Here is a 12,237-nt window from a genome sequence, read left to right as displayed (position 1 = left end):
TGCTCGCGAGTGCGCCACAAGACTACAGCAAGGGAAGAGAGAGAGAGAGAGAGAGAGAGAGAGAGAGAGAGAGAGAGAGAGAGATGCAATGCACCTCATAGATCGATTGCTCTCTTGCTTGCGCAGCGTACGGTCACCATACGCACACGCACGCGCGCTATCTCTATAAACTTCAGGACATAGTACGTACTATATGTACGTGTTTTAATGAGCAGTGAGACGTAACGCAGGCATGTGGGAAATCCATGATCAGTCAATGGCATTCACTTACTTGCAAGAACAAAGTTCAACACAAAGATTAAGATGGAGAAAGCTTGGCAGTAGAAATTAAGCAGAAGCAAATAATAACTAGCAAATGTACGTAGCACGATCAATAAAAGTCTGAATCATCTAGTCTAGATCTTAAGCCCGGCAGAATGGTGGTAAAACAATGCATGCATGCACAAGCAATTAATCGATCGAGACCTACATAAAATATGCTCATCATCGGTCCGGCATACCAAATGGGCACGTGCGCAGTACAGGTCCTCTCTCCTCCTCAGCAGGCCGCACCGGCGGGGGGCGGCGGCGGCGGGGGTAGAGCCGGGTGGCTGCCGCTGCTGCTGGCGTCACCAGGCGCCGGCTTCTTGCGCTTCTTCTTCTCGTAGCTGACGCCGCGCGCGCGAGCCTGGTGCTCGCGGACCTCGCGGAGGAACAGGCGGACCGCGCGGGCGGCGAAGGGGTTGGACTCGGGGCGGCCGCCGTGCTCCTCGAACGCGGCGCGAAGACGTCCCACGAGCGCGTCGAGGCTCCCCCAGGCCTGGCGGAGCGGGCATGGGCAGGGTGCCGGCGGGTTCGGGTGGCCGAAGAAGGGGCACGACGCCGTGTGCACCTTGGTCTTGCCGAACTGGTCCAGGTACCGCAGAAATTCCAGCACGTGCGCGCCGCTGCACTGCGCGAGGCTCAGCGGCGGCCGGTGGTTCCGCAGGTACTGCCCGAACGTGTTCCAGTCCCGCCGCTTCTGCGCCTCGTACCGGCTGGGCGTCTGCGGCGTGCCTCCACCCCCAGCAGACGAGGACGCCCCTCCACCGCCGCTAGATCCACCGGCGCCGCTGCCGCCGCCCGGGGCATTCGGGCTCTCGGGGTTTGGCGACAGGTCCATGGATCAACCTGACGCCCAAAAGACACAAGCTCCGCCATTATAGTACACGAATGATGAAGCTAGCTGATGAATGCGTGCGTATTTGGGGTCCGCCCTTAAATTTGGAGCTGGTGCACACTCCGCTCCCTTCCCTTTGGCTCTGTGTGCGTGTGTGAAAGGGATGCATCTATACTGCCAACCAATATACTCTAAGATATGTACACACACATGTGCGAAACGGCCGGATTCTTTTACCGGAAGGGGCATCGGTGGTTACATGCTTAACATACCTTTCCTCACGGCGGCGCGCGGACGATCCCTTTTTCGCCGGTGGCGGACTCGGAGGCGCGAAGAAGATAGGTCGACCAGCAGCAACAGTGGCGTCGGCGGGAGGTGAAGAAGCTGGCTCGAGAATTTGATCTGCAGGGGGTGGTGGAAGAGGTAGATATATAGGGATAAGTAAGTATGAGAAAAAGTTAACGCGGACATTAGCTTCTTTTGCCACTTACCGCAGCAGTAGTAGTAGACTAGTAGTTGCTGTTGCTCATAGGTCCATTAATCTGACCTGAGCTGCTCCTGCTGCAGCTGGCCAGAGCTTGTTGCTCGAAGACGAAACCTTCTTCATGTGCTGGAATAGCCTTGAAGGGATTTCATTGGCATGCTGCTGCTGCTATTTTTAGGTGGGTTTCAGGGGGCGGTGGATGGATTGTTTGGCCTAAAAAAGGGGGGGATCTGTGAAGTGAGTGAGAGATGGAGCAGCGACGTAGAGAGAGAGAGAGAGGAGATGGTAGGACGGATACAGAGGTGCGGCACTGTTTAGGGCTTTTAGGTGAAAGAGGGGGGGGGGGGGGGGAGACGGGAGACACTGTTGAGTGAGAGGTGAGAGGTGACATGACTAAAGCTGAAATCCTTTTATTTTTCATCCATGGTGGGGGAGGAGGAGAAAGCGAGCGAGCGAGCGAGGGGCACCTCCCACCCCCAGTGCCAGTCTCTCGCCATTTGTATAGCTCCCCAGCAGTGGTGGGGGTCTGGGATGTCCTTTGCGCCGTCTACACCCGTCGACGGGGACACGGACGGCTGAGATCGGCCCGCGAAAGAGTCCAAGCTGCTAGGCGCAGCTCCATCACGCACGCACAGGAACATATCTGAGGGCGTCCAGCATCCAATGGACGGCCTGTAAAGTGGTAGGGCCCAGTCGTGTCCGTACGATTGGAGACGGCCCGGGGCCTACCGCGCAGAACACCATGAATGGCCGCGCGCGCGGCTGCTTCTCCATGTGAGGAGACGACAAATATGAAACTCCGTCCCAGCCTAGCCTAACGCCGGTATGAAATGCTTCCGCATAAAACCGCGATGCATGATTAACCAAAGGAATTCTCCCTCCTTTAGAACTCGTGTCCGCATCCATATTCATCAACGTTTAGAGACATGATTCATGTCGTACCGCCGCATGTGGCAGGTAAGTGACCAACTTGGATGATACAAAATCTGCCAACTTGCAAAAAAACATGCTTCTATCGAGGAAAAAGAAGTCGAAGATACATGTGTTGATTTTTTGTTGTCTATTTTTACTTTGCTGTTGCTGTTAAAGAATATATCGACTTTGTTATCACACGAGCCTTTCCTTGTCCTACATGTGGATTGTTTGCCGATTTTTACTATTTGTTTGTGCATTATCCTACAACTACCTCATTTTCTTGGTACAACGACCATAAAATATCTTGTACCGAAGCAAGCGCATAAATATAATAGTAACCGAGCAACATCACGATTCACAAAAATATATAAAACCGGGAAATTAAACGGTCTATCTTTTACACTGAATTGTTGTGTTCGATCTAACTTGAATCTTGAACTACGGGAAATTTAAATCTAAAACCTAAACTTCTAAATCTATTTATTCTCTAGCTCTGATTTTATAATTCATGCCTCTTACAAATATGAACACGACGGGTGATCATATCTCTCTTGTACAAAATAAACTATAAAGCATGTCTTTCTTCTGATATTTGTATATGGATCTCAAATGTCTAGGGCATAAGAAAACGAGATAATATGCGGGTCCAAGGTCTACGGGTTAACTGATGAACTAAAATTAATGCAAGGACTAGAAAAATATACCGGGGAAAAACTATATGTAGCATCACCTTCATGCGGTTATATACATGACGCTATGAAGTTTACATCTCAATGGAAAATGTTTGCATTCATTTTAAAGTGACACTGACTAATGATAACACCACCTTCACGTGTGGTTATACACATAAACAACAATAATATACATTTCACAAAAATAACAAGAATAATATATATGCATGGCTTACTATTAAGTGAATCAACATTACTTGAAAATAGATGAGCTTTCAAAGAACTTTTGCCCCCTAAACATGTTATACTTGAAAATAAGTATATTTATGTCAGTATTACTATTAATTGCGCATTTATTTTCTATCTATCATGTTCATTGACATTATCCCGATGTTCCGTAGTCATGTTTGATCTAGCTATCTTGCCGATAAAAGGTTACCTTGAACTTTCCATTTGAGTAGGCTGATGTGTGGATGAAATTAAAACCCCACCACCTGCATGGTACATGCAAAACACTTGTAAGCGGTTAGGGTACAATGATTGGGTGGATCAGGAGATTTGGCTACCAATATTTCCTTTGAAAAGTCGTCCTTTTGTTTGAATATCTTCTACCCTTTTAGTTGCTTCCAAATGTGTGCATCTCTCCGTCATCAGGTGGGGCCAGTAATAGTATGGTACTATTGGTGGCTGTTGAGCAACATTGATCATGATGCTACACTCTTACTAGTGAAATAGTTGCACATGTACTATATATGATGCATTAATGTTTAATTTTGGAGTATGACCTGTCAACTGAAGAAGTGCTCCTATGCATGATATGCATCTGATCTTAGCCACAGCAGTGCAACAAAACTAAGAGAAGTTTACTACGAACATGGCTGGGTATGACGGTGAATGAAATAATTAGCTAGTTCTTTTTACAGCAAGTAATTAGGTAGGTTTGTACCTTTTTTTTTCACCCCTCTGCTCTCAGAAGTTGCATGCAGGTGAAAGGTAGTACGTATGTACTGGCAGTTGTGCTGCAATGGATGTACAACGCTGAGGCTGATGGGGGCGGTACGTATGTACTGGCAGTTGTGCTACAATGGATGTACAACGCGGAGGCTGATGGGGGCCTGATGGGTGGTGGATGAAATCACTTAGGTGATGCTGCCATACTGAGTCTAATCACAGTCATTGGACGAATTTTATCGTACGCATAGCACTATCGTCTATAATCAGTTCAACTTGTTCTACACTGTGATTAATTGGAAGACGACCTACAACCTCTGGATGGACATTTTTTTCTACGAAACTACGCCTAGTTTTTCTAAATTGTTTTCTCTTTTCGTAACATATGTAACTTCTTGGTACACTCTGTCCTCCACTTTCCGAAAAAACTCCGCAGTAAGCACTCAACTGAGAGGTGTTAGAATCGTGTTTCCCTTCTCTCTTGATACTGTTTTATGGTATGTAATGTCTATATTAGTGCTCGATCATTCCTTTTCTTTTTCGAGCATGCATTATTCATCCTTCTTAAAAAACATGCATTATTAAAAAAAATATGTAATGCACTATACATCAGCCATGCACGCGTGAGAGACAGATCCGTACGCCACGATCGAAACTCCGTCCAAAACAAAGATGATGCAAGGCATGGACCACAAGCAAGACTGGTCAATCGATCAGCTGTATGTGCCAGTTATTTCTCGAATATCGTATCATTATGAGCGCATAAAATATGATGGATATGCAGTACAATCTGAATGCGAATTTCGGACAGAGATACCACTTGTTGGGCGTTCGTTTCCTGGCAGTTACATAGTTCTTTTTTGCTGAGAACCTGTCATGTCATGTTGTGGGTCCTGCTTTCCAAATTATTGCATGCATGAGAAATTGTCCGTGCGATTGCATCCCTTTTTAATCAGAATGATGCAGAGTAAATGCTTGTTGCATGCGCATATGTGCTTGACAGGAGGTTCAGCGGATCAGGAGACAGTGCCACATCTACTTGTTGGTTAGACTAGTCAAAGCCTTCTCTAATGACTCCATGCATATAAAAACTGATGAGATGATTCAAATAATGACGCGAATCACCCAATCATCGTTTACAGAGCATGCACATAGCTCTATTAGGTTGAAGTATTATAAAAAAAGAGTGAATCACACTTTTTACCCCTAAGTTTGACATTTTTAACACTAATTACCCTATTTAAAAGAATTTCATCCGTCATACCCCATTTAACAAAGGCAACGCTACGCGTCGGCCGGCGAATCTTTTAAAAAGATCCGGCGCCTCCCTAGGCATTGGATTTAGCATGGGCGCCAGATTCATCTGTCAGTTTTGCAACTAGGGTGATGTTGCGCTCAAAGGTTTGCAACAAAGTTCATGTTGCAGTACTTTTGCAACAGAGATATTGTTGAATAAATTTTTTGCAACAAGACTAATGTTGCGGAATTTTAACAAGTGTTACGGAAGAAAGTTTTGCAACATCGTTGATGCTGCAGAAATCTATTTTGCAAGAGGGAGGATGTTGCAAGAATTCGCGGCGAGCTCTCAACGAACGTGGTGCGGGAGGAGCAGCGCCACCTGTCCTCGTTGTCGCACCGCCGCCGAGCGATGGACCTCCTACCAGGTCGCCTCGCCGCCATCCTCCTCTCCAGCAAGGTGTGTGCACCGTGCACTGCTGACGGTCGTGATGAAGGTGTGCGACAACGGTGGCCACCGCGCTCGACCCCGACTGCAAACCTCGCCGCCATCCTCCTCTTCGGCGAGGTGGGCGGTTGGCAGTGTGCATTGAAGCATCGGGTGACGAGCGTCTCTCGTTCAACGTTACGGGATCTGGATGTACCGCCGCGCCTTCGTGGGACTGCAACATACCAGTTGTTGCGGTGGCAAGATTGCAACAACGGGCCAGTTGCAAATCTAAGTGGTGGTGGCCCATGGGCACGTGGCGTTCAGGGAAGACGGCGGACGCATGAGCTGTGATCAGTCAGGTGATTAGATGTGTTTCCCTTTAAGAGCAACTCTAGCAGACCCCACATAACGCCGACCCGCAAAACGCGTTTGCAGTTTGCGGATAAACGGCTTTGCGGGCCGGCGCGGACGCCCGCAGAGGCAGACCCCGCAAGACGGACCCGTATAAAAGGATATTCGCGGAATATGCTCTTGTACGGTCGGCTTTGCAGGATCTGGTCCGGTGCCGCTCCCGCCGCCCACAAATCCTAAATTTGCACCTCAATTTGACACAAGACAATGCATTTCTTTGCTTTTTCAACAATATTGGATACATAGGACATCACCAAATCTTTGCTAGAATAGCAAGACCAAAGAAAACAAGAACCACAATTAAGCATTTTAGAAGATTTCCAACTTTCATAACTGCTCCCACTAGTTGGACCAATATCTTCTCCATGCATTCATTGTTGATCTGTGGATTCTTGATTTTGCATTCTTCATTCTTCTTCTTTGGTTCTAAAGAAGCAGACGTTGCCTCCCCTCTAGTTGCACATGCAGCCGCTTCATTGCCTTCGATTCTAGTGAGGAGTGCACGAACGTCTATTAAGTTTCTTTCAATCAATAAATTAATGTATTCGCCCTCCCAAAACCAAAATGAGCATCCATCTTCCTACACACATGATGATGTTTGAAATGAGCTATCTCAATTGAACCAAAGAATGTGGCGCCAAAGCCGAATGAAAACAACACGTACCCCGTCGTTTTCGCATTTGAAGAACACCCATCCGGGGTGCTTCGGCGTGCCCGAAGTTAGCCGCAGCATCGTCCACGTGCAGTCGTCGCACTGTATGAGTGGCATCGGCGAGCCATAGAGCCTCTGCACGAGCGCCGAGCCCGACGGACGACCGACCAAATCCATGCCGGCAAACTGTCAACGACGGCGACAGGATGAACTCGTATCTTCATGCGGCGATGGGACTTGTCCGGGGCTGCGTGAGGTGCTCCCCGACCATTCCATCGCTTGGCGCAGCCAGTGGCGGACGAAAAAGCCAAACCCGGCCGCCTGCGACCAAGGGTCGCAGTTCTGCAACTTTACTGCTCGCCGACTCAGGAGGGGAGGGGGCGGCGGGCAACCTCGTGCGTGTGGCGGCCTTTCGGCGTGATCCCGCCGGCTACTTTCACCAGAATCGTGGGCGGCGGCCTAGTGGCGGTGCGAGAGGGAGCTGGTAGGTGGGGAAAAGCACGGGCTGAAATGTCCTTCCCACCAATCGCTCCTGCTATATGCAGGGCACCGATGGGCCGGGGGGGGGGGGGGAGGACCGCGTATTCGCGGTTGGGATTAAGATTTTGCCGCGCTCCTCAAAAAATTTTACGGGCCGGCCGCGTTTGCGGTGTTTGTTCGGGCGGGATTTTCTGTGCCGACCCGCATTTTGGTGGTTTTTTTGCGAGGTCTGCTAGAAATGCTCTAACAAAAGTGTTGCCATAATTTACGTCTTTTAAAATTTTGAGAATGTTTGGGTCACAACTATCAGGTTTGGCTGGCGTGCCAGGTCACCAGGTTTTTCCTAGGCAAATTTTCCGCAGACTGAACCGCTTCGCAAAGCCGACCGGACCGGACTAGACTGGACCGGGCCGATGGGAAGCAGACGCGGATCCTCGAATGATTTAGGGTCGCTTGAGTTCACCGCACCAGGATCGCACATCCAATCCCGCTACGCATATCTCGCCTGAACCTATTATGCCATGCTTGCCTCCAATCGCGGCACGCATCGCTTGCCTTCCAGTCGCATGCAGGGTCGCACCCAAGTCTGGCCTAGTCCACTCCGCTCCTTCCTTTGGAGAGGGCAGGATGAACATAGGCGACAAGCCGCAAGCGACAGGTGAAGTTATCATTGGCGATCGTCAGAGGCGGAAGCAGGAACTAGTACTAGAATCCCCGGCCCTATCACGCTTGCCGGAATTCTCTGTTTTTCACACTGGTAGTTAGGCTTTTAGTTGTTCTGTCAGCCCGGGATGCATATTAGATGGGTTCAGGTCACTTGTTTCTTCTTATTCACTATATGGAAGCTTGCATGGATGGAGTGCTTGTTTCCCTGTTCTTCTTTTCGTTTGTATCGCTGAAAAATGTAGAACTTGTTATATGGATGCATGGAACAATGTGTTGAATGAACATTGTGATATTACTGTAATATGTATGGATGGAACTGTGTTTCTTATGTATCTATGTTGTCATGGATGAAGCTATGTGTTGGATACATCATATGTCTGTTGTGCTTGTGAAAATATATCTCTACTCCTAATGGAGCAGTTGGTAGTCTCGCTTCCAGGTTTTTTTTCGTCCCACCTATCATGGTTTTTTTTCGTCCCACCTACCATGGTTTTTTTTTCAACCGGTTTTTTTCATCACACCATCCCCACCCCTACCCCACCCCATTCACCGCACGCAGTCAGGTTCCGTTTCCCCCCTTACGTCCCCGATTCATGCATGACAATCAATTCTTTCCAAACGCAATCATGCATGACAATCAATTCTTTCCAAACGCAATCAATTAACTTAAGGTAACCAGACACAATCAATTCAATAAAACGGAGCGATATCTCGGGCGATTTTCTTGCTCCCGATATATAATGGTGCTAGCCAATCTGTTAACAAATGAGAAGGAAACAATCACGTGTATGTAGGGAAGATAATCGTGGAGATTGCAGGGCAGTTAAGGCCGTGCGTCACATGCAGGAAGGATTTCCCGAGTTCAGCGAAAGAGAAGGAAATCTGAGTTGGTGAATAGTCTCCACGATTTATTTTCGTCTGGCTTTTTTTCGTCTGGTTTTTCTTCGTCCCACCTCCCACCACCACCCTCTCACCGGTTTTCCTCTTTTCTCGTCTAACCGGCAACACCCAATGTATTTATGGTAATCAATCACAATTAATCCACGTATGGTAAGGCTATAAACTCAGAAATCTCAAATATGATTATTATAGTAATAAATCCATCCAGGTATGGTAAGGTCATAACTCAGGAAATTTCGAATATGGTAATTATATGGCAATAAATCAATCCAGGTATGGTAAGGCTATAAATATAAAGGAAAACTATTCCTGTGAGACGTCTAATACATGGCTTTCGTCAGACCAGCATCTCACCAATCGTTTTGGAGCCATGCATCCAACAACTCCTGGCTGTACTATATAACCCCTCCGAATCATCCTCACATCCACCATCAAACCCTAATCAACTACCTCGCCACCCTCTCTGCCACACCTACCATCTGGATCCTCCTCGCTTCAACCTCGCTCTTATCGCACCACCGCATCTACGTTCGACCAGCAAGTCCTCCGGCAAGAACGCACACACCATGTCGCCTTGATGGCTAAGCATGTGCATGTGTGCTTCATGCCCCCACAACGCTCCTTGTGATCCGTTCGTCGCGCTGCATCCCCAATCTGGCCGGTGTGGCACTGTAATTTCGCCGGTGTGCAGACCTTCGTTTCCTCTGCTACTCCTCGTCAGACATTTTGTAGTTGCTGCTTGAAGTGGTATGGTCGTGCTCTGCTCGTTGAAGCCTGTAATTGGGGCTGCATGCTATAGACTCATGAGGTCCCTTTTCAATGTGGCTGCATGGTAGCGATGCTCTCATGCGTGCTACGTCGGCTGTGCTCCAGCGGTCTTGCATTTGACCGGGTTGAAGGATACCATATGTGTAGTAGCCACACGTGATTCAGATTTTGTTCACATTGGAAGTACAAGTGATTGTTGTTGGAAACAAATTTCCACCCTTTTGGAAGCATAATTTTCTTCGGTCAAAATGTATATGTAAAATTATTGGTATACTTTCTACCTGCAATTCAATTACCTATCAATGGTGTATCCAACATTGCTCTATTTTTCTTCCTGCACATAAGAAAAATGCTTCTGTAATGTATGATGCAACTTCCACCAAATCGAGATGCTTCTACACCATTGAACAGAGTTTCGGTTACCATTTTTGTTCCGAAGCATCAAATGGTGAGCCATGAAGCTTTATTAAACATGTAAGGAAGCATGTGTCATTTTGTGTTTTTCATATCAAAGCATCAATGAAAGGGCAATGAAGCAACTAAATGCCACATGGAAGGATCGCCACATGGAATTTGTTAACAGCTTATGGTAATATTATTAGTGGCATCTGCATATTTTCAATACGTATTTGAGAACCTATTTGATGCTTCCTGATTTCTATCGCATGAAAAATGCTTCCTTTGAAACAACCGGGGAGCGATTTGTTACCAGAGATAATGCTTCCATTGAAACAACCGAGGAGCGATTTGTTACTAGAAATAAAACGTGATTTATAGGATTTATTATATCCTACTAGAAATCAGGGATCAGTTTCCTAAAATGTTGGATGCGTCAACATTTGTAACTGTGCCCCTGATTAAGGAACATACTAATGCCCAAGCCACGTTTACAAGCCCATCACACGTATCGACATGAAATCCATCGTACAAGGAATCAGATTCCTAGCGCTTCCTCTTAAACAAACTTAAATTACCCCAAAGGCCGGCCAGATTAACGTACACAGAAAAATCAACACCCTATGATCTGTCATCCAATTTTTCCTCCACGGTCGGCCATCCTATTCAAGGCCCCTGATGCAATGTTCTGCCAGCAATCCATGCGCACGTCCTACCTAGCTTCTCATAAAGGAACCGAGCTTCTCATCTTTGACGATTAACGGATGAGGCACAGGGTACACATGACGGATCTACGAACTACAGCTGACAACACATGGACGGCCAAAGGCTGTTGCATCCGCTGACCAACCACTACCCTTAATCAAGCACAAGGTACCTAGAACAACTCCCAAACACTCAATTCTTTGTAAGATTTTCAGTAGAAGCCTGTTGCAAAGTCAGGAATTTAGTTTATTTAATTATTAGTCAATGTTTGCCACAAAAAAATTAAGATTTTTTTATTTTTTTTATCATTTTCTAAATTTAACTATTCATGCTGAGATCATATGAGGTCAAACTAAGATGGGGGCTTTTGAACACTTTTTTCATGAATGCAAATGACATGCACATATAGGTGATGTTGTTCTGAACATTTTGATATCTTATTTGTATTTGTTGGAGTTAGTATGAATTCGTTATGAAATTTTCAAAGTTTCGGTCAAACGGTGAAAGGGCAAAAGTATAAGAGGATGGAACAAGATGGACAGAAACGAGGGTTTTTTGAATTTTGGGGCAAATCAAACAGGTGTGACACAACTAAGGGCTCAAATGTAGTTGTCCCTAAAAAATATATATTAGACAAAATTAATGTTGAATACTAGAATATATATGCCCCTTTAGCAATGCACGGGCAACACACAACAAAGGTGAGGTGGGCGTCACCCGTTTCTAAAAGAAAGGGCTCCAGCTAGCGAGAAATATCCCGCTGCAGCCGGAAGCCGTGGGGGAAAGATAGGGTCCGACAGAAAAAGGAGAAGGGTGTGTCATGGGATAGGTTTTTGTGTTTGGCCTGCGTATTGGAGATATATAGCATGGCCCATAGTCCGGACAATCACATTTCTCCCCACATATGATCTGGATTGGGGGATCTCCGACTGTCTAGATGGTTGAATTTCGAGGAGCCTCAAACACGCCATAATGTATGAGGGAGAAATAAGCTTCGACCTTAGAGGTGACCTTAATCATTTGTTTGATTCATTTATGTATGCATTATAGCCCGTAGCAACGCACGGGCGTTCTACTAGTATATATATGTATATCTGTTTGTGAATTCCTGTGAAATTAAGTGGATATAAATAAAAACAGGGGATATATAGCCTCTTTGCCATCTGCTAGCGGACGACAAAGAGATTTGCCGTCCGCTAGCAGACGGCAAAGAGGACACGTGGCAGCCACCTATAGACACTGGGAACACTGGCTGCCTATTTGGTCACTTTGCCGTCCGCTGGCTGACGGCATAGCTGGCCACGTGGCAGCTTCCCAGTGATGGCCTAGCTGAGCTCTTTACCGTCTGTCACCGGATGGCAAAGAGCGCCGTCAATCCCCTAATGGCTCTCACCCCACCCCAGTGTCGTCCGTTCTCTTTGCCGTCTGCTTGCC

General features: G+C 46.9%; 1 protein-coding gene across 1 annotated transcript; it reads right to left on the bottom strand.

Moving 5' to 3' along the window:
* Positions 1 to 233: 233 nt before the first annotated feature.
* LOC123137510 (protein G1-like3) lies at positions 234 to 1,967 on the bottom strand. Its single transcript, XM_044557298.1, has 3 exons — positions 1,630 to 1,967; positions 1,411 to 1,540; positions 234 to 1,149 (listed from the first exon to the last, which is right to left on the bottom strand). The coding sequence occupies exon 3, from the start codon at positions 1,139 to 1,141 to the stop codon at positions 539 to 541; it is 603 nt and encodes a 200-aa protein (XP_044413233.1). The 5' UTR covers positions 1,142 to 1,149; positions 1,411 to 1,540; positions 1,630 to 1,967; the 3' UTR covers positions 234 to 538.
* Positions 1,968 to 12,237: the final 10,270 nt, after the last annotated feature.

This window comes from Triticum aestivum, chromosome 6B (genome assembly GCF_018294505.1).
Source record: "Triticum aestivum cultivar Chinese Spring chromosome 6B, IWGSC CS RefSeq v2.1, whole genome shotgun sequence".
Classification (NCBI taxonomy): domain Eukaryota; kingdom Viridiplantae; phylum Streptophyta; class Magnoliopsida; order Poales; family Poaceae; genus Triticum; species Triticum aestivum.
This window is presented reverse-complemented; position numbering and strand designations above follow the sequence as displayed.